This window comes from Vanacampus margaritifer, chromosome 9, assembly GCF_051991255.1.
Source record: "Vanacampus margaritifer isolate UIUO_Vmar chromosome 9, RoL_Vmar_1.0, whole genome shotgun sequence".
Classification (NCBI taxonomy): domain Eukaryota; kingdom Metazoa; phylum Chordata; class Actinopteri; order Syngnathiformes; family Syngnathidae; genus Vanacampus; species Vanacampus margaritifer.
The window spans coordinates 7,616,914-7,629,731 of NC_135440.1; the positions used below are offsets into that span (position 1 = coordinate 7,616,914).

Genomic DNA, 12,818 nt, shown 5'->3' on the forward strand with positions numbered 1-12,818 from the left:
GAAGAGAGATGATCCAGTAAAGTAGTGGAAACAGTGGCACTCCCTTCTGAATTGCATTCTTCTTTGTTTTCCTACCTCACCACTGCTTATCTGCATGGCCATCTAAGTTAAGTGACAAAGAAAATTACAGGAGAGGAATTTGAGATCCAGAAGAACAGATAAAAATATTTGTTTATGCTCTGTCTTTACCACAGTTAATAATAGAAAAGCACATTAAAATGCTTTGTACTTGCAAGGTACCTATAATCTTTTAATACAATAATAAGATAATGATAATTGAAATACGAAGAATGAATTATCATGATCATGTGGACTTTTTTTTTCTTCCATCAGGTACATGTCATGAAGGAAGTGGGGCCCAGATGGCTCAGGAGAAACTGGGCGTGTCCTGTGAGGTTATTGACCTTCGCACTATCCTGCCATGGGATACTGAAACTGTTTGCAAGGTACCGTTCAATCTGCAGCTTCCGGTTTATTAATTCAGGTTTTGGATTTTTTTTTTTTTGCCGTTTGCGGCATTGTTTTAAGTAAATCCCACGTCATGAAAAAGGAGAGCAGAAGAAGAATCACATTTTGTTTTGTTATGTACAGTACATGAAATTTGACCTCTGCATTTGAACCATCACAGTAAGCACAGCCTGTTAGTGGCACACATGAGCCGAGTAGGTGACTGTTTAAACGCCCAGAGAGTAGTAAATAGTGAATTAGTAAGTAAATTGTAACATATCATAAAGTACAAAGATCAAGGATGGCTACAGATAAGTGTGTCAGCGACCCTTCTTATTTTAAGACGTGAAGTGAGCGAAATCTTTCAGCGGTTGGGGTAAATAGTACTGTACCGTCTCAAGTTTAATATCTTCAAATTGCTAATTATTCACCTAATTCCATCTAATTAGTTGTGGTTCACACAGTGTAGCCATTCCTTTCTGGTATATCACATTTTAGTCCATTGTCCATGAAAATGCCAAATTCTTCCTGTGTAGACAACTGAGTCACAACATAAAGTACATTTTCATTTTGCATATTCAGGTACTGTCCAATTTTCTTGGTCCTCAACTATGCGCACTATGCAACTCCTGATGTCAAGCAAATGTTAATAACAGCAAAGAAGACCCAGGAAAGAATTTCATTACCATGGTAGTAATAGTAATTTAATAGGATGTGAAAGCACAGGCAGTAGTGGTTTATAACGAGGGTTTCTCAAGTAACCACAGTATTTTTAAACTACTGCCTTATTAAAACTTCATGTAGACGAATGACTTGAATTCACTTAAATTGTGGGCCCTGAATCTATAATCTATGAAACTTCGACTTTGAATGGAATTATGAAAATTATTCAACTTTTCCAAGATATTCAAATTTTTTGAAAAGGGTCTGTAATTATAGCATTCAGGAGGTTAGGTGGCCATGTACAGGTTAGCGGCTAACCCTTTATTACATCAAGACAAATCATGAAGTACAAAGTGTAGACTATATCAGGCATTAAGTCAGCAGGTGACCACTGTTCGATTAGAGCTTTTAATACGAAGTCCAGTGAGATCTCAATGCAATGGCGCCATCAGTCAGTTGACTGAGAACAAAATTCACAAAAACCTCAGCAATAGCACAAAACCTAACTGTGGCCAACTCGACAAGCTACAACAAGAAGACTGACGAGTTCATCAACAAAACCCAAGTTTAACACACGTCAAGAATACAATGGTTAGAAAAAATACAAATATAATATCACTGTCAAAATCTCCTTGGTATAAGGTACAGGGAAGCCACAGTAGAATTGGTTAGGTATCGGAGATCTCATATCAGATGATGAAGAAAAAAATATGCAGAGTAAATGTATCAAATATCATAAGATTTGCTCAATTAACAACAGATGTTATGATTTACTACAGAAAATATTGGATGTCAATGTGTGATTCCACAACCTTCATTTTGTTCAATAATCATAGGAAAATTAACTGATTTTTTTTATATAGAAAAAAAAGTTTAGAGGCCAAGATCAGACAAACAATTTTAATAAGACCAGAGTTGGTGTATCAAAAGTGGAATGGCAGGTATAGAGATCAGATGGTAATCTGATTAAGTATTTTTTTCTGTTGCTAATGGACAAACCTGTAGCAGTTTTAGGGTTTGTTGACCCGACACAGTCAAATGAATGAATGAATGAATTTCGTGGCCCTGCTGTAGCAATGGCGTCAGTGCAGGGTGGGTCGTTGGTCACTTATAGTATACTGCTGCTAAATAACTATTTATAATTTACTTTATATCAATAAAATCAGTAATCTATTTCTTGTACCAAAACATTGAAAGAGTTTTTCATTCGTATTAACACTTTACATACATGTGTGTGCAATAGCGTGTTTCTCTCTCCCCCCCCCCCCCCCCCTGTCTGTCTCACTTTTTCTCCCCCTCTCTCTCTCCCCCCCTGTCTATCTCTCTCTGTCTCTGTGTCCACGGTGTCCTGAAACGGCGCTGCCCTGGCAATGAATGGAGAAATAATAATTAGAAACAGTCATACAGCGTGTTTGTAAGTCAACAAAAAACTGTTTACTTGGTCTGTTTTTGTTTTTTTCCCTCCCTTTAAAGCTTATCTAAAGAAACTATATGAGACTATAGAGATACAGAGGATATAATGTTTGGAATTTTATGGGCAGTACTACTAATTTTCACGTTGAGATGCAATGGCCAGATCTGTCACCCAGCATAGCAGTCAACTGGCTGTGCTTTAATTTGGAGCTGAATCAAGGATGGTTTAGGCAGCCTGTTACCGATTAGCACCGGCTCTCAGCCATCATTCCTTCTTTTCCATTTCAATTGATGGGTGTCAGCCAGCATGTGCTTGCTGGTTTACCACAACAATTGTTATATGCTTGGCCTGCTGTTTGTCACACTGGAAACTAAGCAAAAAAAAGAGAATGGCACAGGAAGAAAGTGACCAAAGGTTTGGGCCCCACTCCCTGTGTTCGTATTGTCGTCTCTGTCTGTAATTACAGCGTTAGTGCTGAGCACTTCGGGTGAAACCAGGAGAGTACTCTGGGGTGAAAGTAAGTAAACATTTGTGGCAAGACAGAGATGGATATCTCATCATGCATGTGAAAGTGTGTGCATGCATTTTTTTTATCATAGAAAAATACATTTGGATTGGCATAAACCGGGCCACAATTTTCAATTATTTTTAGTCAATATCTATAGGGTACATTAAAAATGTACTTATGTGCTCTTTAAAAATATATATATATATTATTATATATTCATTTATTTGGTAGGCCCTGGGTCTTTCAAAAATATTCCCCACACCTATGAATTGTGGGTTATATGTACAATTGTATATTATCTGATTTATTTATATATATATATATATATATATATATATATATATATATATATATATATATATATATATATATATATATATTATCTATTTACAGTAAAGAAGCTTTCTAGCTCATTCTTTTGTTAAAGATACTAGGAATTGTGATTTAACCGTTTTGGAAAGAGTGAACCTGCAATCCTAGACAGTCCCATTCACCCCGGTCCCATGTCTTGCAGATGGCACATGAAGGATGAATAACCTTGGAATTAAAATTTGCACAAAGATGAAAATTAACGTCCGGTTTTATCACTAATCTTTATTTAGTTCCTGATTTATGCTGATGTGATAGAAATTCCGTATTTATGGTGTAAAATAAGCCCCCTAGTTGCAAGTACAGAAGGCTGCTGCTTCATTGGACCAGGTTTTAATTATTTTCCACTGAAGAGGACAAAACATTGGCTTGAGTTGTGGGCCGGTTGAGATCATTGGGGTCAGCTTGTTTGCCTAAAAGCAGGACTGGCTGAAAAGACAAGGTCTGAAATCACAACCACAGCATCCAACACGCATACTAGCAGATTTTACAAATTGGATCCACTAGATCCTCTTTAAGTTTTAAATTATTAAGTCAGTTACACAACCTGGAAAAGCAGTGATCACATTCAATGGGCAAAATATAACATTTAACTGTATGTATATAATTTATTTATTTATTTATTTTTAAGTAAAACTTCTGTTATATGACACTTGGAGTATAAATGGTAGCAGACTCCATTCCGTTGAAGGAAGTAACCGATTTAATGACTGTTGTTGTGGATTGTTCCCACTCTTGCAGGATCTACCATTATTCCTGGTGTCCTTCCATTATAAGTCAATTTAATGGTCACTCTGGACTGAGAAAGTGCTTTTCTTACTGACTCACTTTGTGCGTGCATCATAGTTTCTGTCCGCCCTCAAGAATTACAGTCTGTTTATTTTCCAGAAGCTTTGTCTAATTTCATTATATACATAACCTACTGAGGAGAGGTCCTGCTTACTAGACACATTATAGCCTATCCAAGAAGCCTTTTAGATTTACGGCATTGGGCCCTATATCTGCTCATACCTTCTGGAGCCTGTGCGATACAGTAACTTGAAAGATGGTTCAGTAAGTTGTGTTTGGATGTACAGTACTCACCAATGCAGAGGTGGGGTACTGTGGTGGTAGGACAGACAAGTAGTGTGTAAGTGTGTGTCAGGGTGTAATTGACTTAAATTGGTTTTAATGTGTTTTCATGGGATATTAGCAGTTATTTCAGTCGGAGGTCTCCTGGCAATCTACTCCTCCAGAGGCTGGCTTGGCCCACTGCCCAGTCTTGAAGCTGTTACTCACTTTCTTTACTCACTCTTTTTTTCTTGTGCTTTCCCCCCTTCTCCTTCATTGTAGCGCTCACTCTCCCTCACTGCCTGTCATGAAAGTGAGTGAGTGGATGTATAGTAGCAAGTGTGTTTACTCACACCATCATCGTTCCTTCTTTGCTGAGTTAGGAGGCCAAACATTGCTCCCCTACACCCCTCCCCTTATGTTTATCACTGTGGACCATTTTAAAGCATGAGATTTCACAAAGATCACATGTAGGCACATGAGTTTCGACCCTTCAATGGTCCGTCAATTATAGGTTCAGCGGACAGGAGCAAAGCCAGCAGGAATGAGAGTGAGACTGCATCTCTATGGCGACACTGAGCTAAACTTTCGTTCCCTGTCGCATACCATGTGGGAATTTGTGTGTGTCTCTCTGTGGACGTCATGACCACAGTTTTTAAGTTATAGCTGTTTCCAACTTTATATGGAAAGTGTGCATTTGAAAAGTAGTTGTAAATCCTGTTGGGGGATTGCGCAAAGCAAGAGCGAACTATGAATGCCTCAGGACTATTTTTATTTGCTTAACTCAACCACGTCTCTAGATTTTTAGATTACACATAAATTTCTCATTAAAAAGTACTTCATGCTGTTGTTGGTTTTTTCAAATGTCTCCTTTTAGTATGACACTAAAGATGGTACCTAGATAACATAGCATCTAATCCATGTGGCAGTCAAAGGAGCTTCTCTAACTCACAATAAACCACTCTTGAAAAGCCATTTGTACTTGTGTGTGTGTACTTCACATACTGTATGTACAGGTGAAGATTATGAGTGTGTATTTGGTTGCATGTTGTAGTAGGCTTGGGGAGCCCCTCATCCGCCTGTGTGTGTGTGATTCGTTATACTGTATATTCCATGGGAAAGCAAATTTTGACCTTGGCCTTTGAGTGTGTGCCAGGTGGTTGACTGCCAACCTTGGTGAGGCCGCATTGAGGGAAGTGCTGGAACTGACGACATGGACTTCATAAAAGCAAGCTAAATGGATGGTTTGAAGAATCGATGAAGGGAGGAATCAAGGAAAAACATAAGGATGAGACAAACCGCATCATGGAGGAAAGACTGGGTTGGGAAAGCAGGACGCATACTGATGTAGAAGGAGACTGATCATAGAGGCAGTGTGGATGGAGCGGCTGTGGCAGGATGAAACTCCATGCTGCTCATTACTTGGGCGTGTATGGGAATGGCAGGAAACATGACATTTCGCTTGCAACCTTTGGAACAACTCTGGTATCTAATGACATATAGCACAATGAGTAGTAATGTGGAAGCTACCAGAGCTGCTACCATGCCCAAAAATCAGGAGCCCTCTGTCAGGGTAGATAGAGGCCGAAGGATTATTCATTAGTACACATTAAGAATACACTAACTCGCCAGAGTAAAAAATTAATAATAGTACTAATAGCACAGTCGTGTAACACTTCGGAGCAACAAAAGCATCAGATAGTTGTGGCAGCAATTTGCAACCCTCAAAGGGGAATTTTTTCTTGTTCCCGAATGATTATGTCTCCAGGTTCTCCAGTGCCCCGACTGCTAACATAAGTTCCAAACCAAAACGGCCTTACTTGGCCCCAAGTAGTTGATTTTACATCACACTTTTTGGGGGGCCTGTCCTCTGAGGTGGATCTAAAACGCAGGTCGAAAACAGACCGGCAGTTCACAAAGTTCCCAATGCTGCCTGGTCGTCTTTTTCACCATCCATGCAGTGTAACGCTGTGTACTGCACTCCTTTCGCCTCCCCTCCAGCTTCCAACTGCTTTATTTGGAAATTCGAAGGAGAATTATTTTATTGAAGGGCTTGGGCATGCACCGCATTAATAGCTTATTATGACCGCTCGCCACTGGTATACTGTATATAGAGATCTGGATGTTGACATCCCGCATCCCAAATTGGGCATTAGGGCAGCCATTTTGGCAGTATAGAAAACGCGTCCGCCACTTTGAGTAAACGACAAACGCCACACTTTAACAATGATTGACAGCTGTTGTGGACCGGCTGCCACAACGAGAAGAGGCAAAAAAGGAATGAGCATTCTCCTAGATATTAAAAAAGGAGCCAATGCATAGCCAATGGATCGTAGCAGCCATAAAAAGGGTGAACAAGTGGCAGTATTTGGGATCCTCCTCATTGCTTGTGTAGAGATCACTTTATACCAGGTGCGTCAATTTTTAAATCAGTTAGTTGTGTAGACGTAGCTCGAGTGTATAGTTATTAACTCATTCATTCCCAGCCATTTTTACAGAAGCAATCCCATTCACTCTCGTCTGTTTTGCTGGATTTTGACTGATTTTGCAAGGCCCACAGAATATTGTGTTCCATTGCTATTAAAAAAAAACATGGAACCTACCAAAAGAAAGATTAGTCTCTTCTTTCATCAGGAAAAAAAGTATATTTCTATCTGTTTCCATTTTGCAGCAATTAACATTAGAATATAGCCAAGTTTCATCATTATTCATAAATCTATTTAGAAATGAGCTTTTTTTCAACATGGCCCCTGGTTGATCTCTTTTGCTCTGCTGCCACCTGCTGGCCGTTTGTGTAATAACTACCATTTCTTCAACCGTTCTTTGCAGTTGAGAGGCTGCATCAAAGCCTTCTGTATGCTCTAGCATTAAAAAAACGTATAAATACGTCTTTGGGACAACTACAACATTTAAAATCGAACATATTTATACATTTTTGGGAGCAAATGAGTTGAATGAAGGCGGAAGACGTGCCTGGGCACTTTGTACAGTGTGAATTATCTTGGACGGAAAGTTAACCGATAAATGCGAGTACCCCATTGCAAGTAATAGGCTTCAATACTGCCAAGAGTTACGTGAAATCCGGATCTCTATAATGTGTTTTTATCTCTTGGTGGCTGGTGGCTGTCTCTCTCTCTCTCTCTCTCTCTCTCTCGCTTCAACCCACATTTTTCCTCTTTGTGTAAGCTTCTGTGCATTCAATGGGCTATACAGTAATTTGTTATATCGCCACATCATGGCACCACTGCGATTCATAAACGAGTGTCCCAAGACTCAGCTACACGTGAAATCTGTAGCAGAACTACTGGAAGCACTGGAGGCTCACACAGTTCAGCTGATCCCGCCCCAAACAATTGATGCGCCTGTTGTAAAGTAGAAGCAACGGAGGCCCAGGCCAAGCGAGGCCGCAACAGAGGAGCCTGTCAGGTTACTTTGTGTTTGCTTAATATTTCAACCCTACTGCCTACTAAGCAAATAAGTCTGTGGATGAAGCAATCAACACTATGTTACCCTTTATCCTGGAACCCTTTGATGGTGCTATGCGAGGATCCCGTTCATGGACTCCCGCTCTGCTTTTTACGCCATCAGCTCTGAACTCCTCTCCTCCATGCATCTCCAGCTCAGCCTCTCTCCTGCCGTCTGTCAGTTTATTTAGAGCTTCCTGAAAGGCAGAACACAGCAGGTGAGGCAAAAACTAGTTTTCCATATGCACCATTAGCAACGGGGCCCTCCAAGGTTATGCCGTCTCTCCGCTGCTCTCCTATCTATATATGAACAACTGCATCACACTGAGCCCAGTTATTAAACTCCTGGAGTTTGCAGATGATACCACAGTCATTGGCCTCATCGACAATGGTGACCAGTCTACATATCATCAGGAAATGGAGCGTGCTCTAGTGCAGCCAGCATAATCACAAGATGAATTTGCTCAAAATCTTAGAGATGACTGTAGTATCAGGAAACATCCTTCGCCACAGCTGCCTTTCATACTGTCCAACTGTCAGTTGTTGAGAGACTGGAGACCTTCAAGTTCCTGCAAATTGTAGTCTAATCAGGACCTGAGATGGGAGGCCAACATCAACTCTATGCTCAAAAAAGCCCGGCAGAGGAAGTACTTCCTGCGGCTGCCGAGGAAGTTCTATACAACAGTCATCAAATCAGTTCTATGTTCATCCATCACAGTCTAGTGTGGTGCTCGTGCAAATGACAACACAATCCGACTGCAATGGACAGTTAGGACTGCCGACTGTCTTCTGTACCCTTCTACCCATTCTTGAATACTTTCATGTTGCAAGAGCAAAGATAAAGGCCGACATTTCACCACTTAACATGACGTTTTGTGGTTGGAGCTATCAAACATCCATCCATCCATCCCTGCGTACATCCATCCATTAATTTTCTATTCCTCATATCCTCATTAGTGTCACGGTTGAGCTTGGAACTTATCTTAGCTGACTTTGGACAAGTGGCAGGGTTTATCCTAAACTGGTCGCCAGCCAGTCGCTATCGAACAATGCACACACCAGCAGACATTCCAATAGCTTGCCCACGCTGTTTATCTCTAAAACAGTTGAGTCATAATTTCTGTGACATTTTGCCAGTCTCTCTGTAGCACCATTAGTGCTGAAGCCATCAAAGCGTTGTCACTCTGCTTCATTTGCACACACACACATGGATACTTTATATCGTTTAATGACTCTTCGCATCATTTTGTACATTTGTTTCTGATAAGTATTAATGGACTACTGGACGCTTTATATTGTGAAATGATTCATGTTTGCTTGCTTGATGATTCCACTTATTGATTCCTCTCAAATCACAAATGAATGATGACATAAGCAAGAAGTTCAACTTCAATTTTATATAATATTCATTGTATAATTATTTAACATCCACTATATTTAATGGCATTTCACATTATTAATTTTTGTTCAATATTTTTCCATATTTTCAATGACAAAATTCCCTCATTCAACATGGTGTTCAGCAAATTCAACAGTATTATATTGCATTATTTGATACAATTATATACAATGTCACAGATTCTTGTGTGACAATAGTCAAGTAAATGACATCGTAAATGGCACTTGATTTATATAGCGCTTTTCCACCTTATAAGGCCCTCAAAGCACTTTAAATTCGATTATTCATTCACCTACTGATGATGCAGCATCAGGAGCAACTGGGGTTCCAGTATCTTGCTCGACATGGTCACAATAGCATGGGAGCAAACCCACAACCTCTCGGTTGGGAGATGACCACTCTACCACTAAGCCACGCCGCCTCAGGTTAACTCAAATGACTGGTGTGTGGTGGGCCTCTGACCAAATCCCGGTTTGTACAGATTTTAATCCAATTTCATATAATATTCATTGTCCAACTACTTAACATCCATTTGATTAAATGTCATTTAACATTATTATTATTATTATTGTTATTGTTGTTATTATAAAGCAATCCACAACATTTCACATGCATTCAAATATTAGCATTCAGCTTTCAGCATTAACACACAATTTCTCCAGAAATTGCACATCTAGTTTATATTGCTTTTTTGATGTGCGGGGTATTGTTAGCTCTTTTGCTACACTAATGTAGTGCTGAAGACAGTAGCAAAATTGCTATTCTTGTGTCATCCTTGTGCATCACTCTTGAGGCAAAAATACGTTGGTATGAAAGACCACACGCTGAAGATGGAAGTGTTTGTACAAAAAGAGTGACATTTGATGCCCACACCTTGGACGCTAAACTAGCATTGTATTAAAAATGAATGATAATAACTAAGCACAAAATAGTATACATTCCCTCAAAACTGGTTGTACCACCAGATATTTTGAATTTTATTTTTCCACTGGATGTTTGCTGTATTTATCCTTCATCCATTTAATTGTTTTCTATAAAATAAAATAAAGTGTTCTATGAGTAAAATGAAAAAAATATTTTTGAAAATTTCCATTAATTTAATGTAACTTTAAGGAAAATAGTAAATACTAGTTGGATCACTATCGGTATCTAAAATAACCTGTTTTGGAATATGAAATTTCCATATCACATTGTTTTATAATATCATATATATATAATGATAACAAAATCAGTGATATCATATATCCTTTGTACTATTTCATTCCCTCACCCAATGAGAATTGATAAAGAATTGGACTGATAAGCACTATCGATATGGAACCAGAATTACTAAATTATTATCAAGTCTCATGTATGACTTTGCTCAGTTGATGTTATATCAGTCTCACCGCATTGCTGGACACTTTACATTGTTTTATGACTGTACTTTTGTGTTTATGTCCTGTGTATTTTGTTATAGTAGCTTGTTTGCTGTACTACTAGAGCAGCTACAACTACTAAAGACAGATTATTTGTCTGTTATAACATACTTGGCCAATGATTCGGATTCTGATTGTGATTATGATGACCTCTGAACACTTAAAAAAAAAAAAATTCTACTGAATATTACTTTTTTTTTTGTTTATACAACCAACACTTTACTCTTAGCTTTTACTGAGGGAATGTTTTTTTGGCAGTGCTACTATTCAAATATAAATTCATGTGGATGTTATAAACACGTGGAGGAGAAAAAAAAAAACTTGCCGGCATGGGGTCTTAAGTTTTTATGTGTGTATTCACGGTCCTTTCCTCAGTCTACACATTGAATTTCCGCTTTTAAAGCCATCAAACTGGTGAACTTGTGTCCAGATATTTTCCTATGGCTTCATCTTCATCTAAAATGATATGATGCCTTAGTTTCCGCAATTCCCGAAAGTCAAGTAAAAGGACAAGTTGAATTTTGTGAAATGAGTGAAACTGCAGGACTTGTGCACCTATAGATGATTCTGTCTCAGCAACACATGCACCCTGTTGCTATTATAGTTTTTTTTAAGTGCAGTTTTCCTCAACATAATATTCAAAGTGATTTGAACAGACTGAAAAATATAGCCACTTAAAGAGGCATTTTGCTTTAGAAAAATTCCTGTCTCTTCATTAATCGAACACACAACTTTTCCTCTAGGAACATTTACATAATAGCAAATGATTACAAGATTGATCGTCCACAAAGTTGTCTGTGATAACTGTTTTCTAACGATAGCACCAAACCCACAAAATGCAAATTACAAGGCAGGAAGGTTTCATCACTTATGTTTGTAGAAAGCCGGGAGTGGGTGCTGATTGCCAAGGAAAGGAGCATTCCCTTTGTGAAATAAATCTGAGTATTTCATCCAGAATTGATCATTTAGCTTTTAAAATCAGTTTCATAGAAGTTAGCTCGTTAAGGTCAGAGGAAGAGGTCTGCACTCCCAAGAGTGCCATTCTAGTTCAAACTTGTCCTCAAAGCAATTTTAAATGGAACATTTTGAAAAAAGTACAGTGTTTTCCTAAGTTGCGAGGAACAGACATAGCATTGGTTTGGATCCGTGACAAATGGATGAGATTATAGTATAGTATTGGTTTAATTCTGTGACAGATAACTGGTGGAGCAGAGGCATCCTCATGGGGTAATGGCAGGTTATAGAAAACCCAAATGCCTGTGCTTGGAAGGCTGAGACCTATAATGTCCAAAGTTGTCCCTTTAACCCTGTGGACCAGCCTAAATAACCTCTAAAGTTCATACAGTTCTATCATATCCACTTTATACAGACGGCCACACATGCAAGTAGTATTATACTGTACCATACTGAAATATGCCGTATATCATATTGATAACGACAGTAGTGGCATCCCATGCAGTTCTCACATCCGCATTTGCACCAACACATCCATCATACAGATTCATGCTCATGAGTCTCACACAGACCACACACAAAAACAGTGATGACTTTCTTGTGGTATGCAGATAAAGTTGTTTGCGTTGTGATGAAACCCTCTCTTGTCCACTCTCTCAGTAATCGTTATACTGTCCGGATAAGTTTATTTGCAGACCACCAAGTCAAATGTCATTATCCATGCTGTTATTTTTTCAAGTTGATTTGTAACTGCATTTGTTTTGACTAGTATTAGGCAGAGTTGCATTTAAAACATCACCATTACTTTATTGCCCAATACATTTTGTTCTTTAAAGTCTATTTATAAAGATTTTTAGCGATGTTTTACAATAAGTGCAAAAGTCCAGGATGCAGTACACAAAGTAGTGTGTTTGGGTAAAGGTCTGATTTACAATCAGACTTTGGTGTGTGTTGTAATTCTAGCTGTGTACATTTTAATTCAATTATTCTTATTTTAACATTATCTTAAATTAAAGAATCTGCAGTAATCCTTTTCTATGTGTTTGCATTGCAGTCGGTGGTGAAAACTGGACGTTTGCTCATTAGTCATGAGGCCCCAATAACTGGAGGGTTTGCTGCTGAAATCAGCTCT

At 38.8% G+C, this 12,818-nt stretch overlaps 1 protein-coding gene across 1 annotated transcript in view; it reads left to right on the forward strand.

Moving 5' to 3' along the window:
• Positions 1 to 12,818, forward strand: part of bckdhb (branched chain keto acid dehydrogenase E1 subunit beta) — a 43,257-nt gene that overhangs the window by 17,612 nt on the left and 12,827 nt on the right. Inside the window, 3 exon segments of the mRNA XM_077576225.1 lie at positions 334 to 354; positions 357 to 446; positions 12,741 to 12,818. The exon segment at positions 12,741 to 12,818 is cut by the window's right edge and continues 9 nt beyond it. Coding sequence (XP_077432351.1) covers positions 334 to 354; positions 357 to 446; positions 12,741 to 12,818 — 189 coding nt within the window.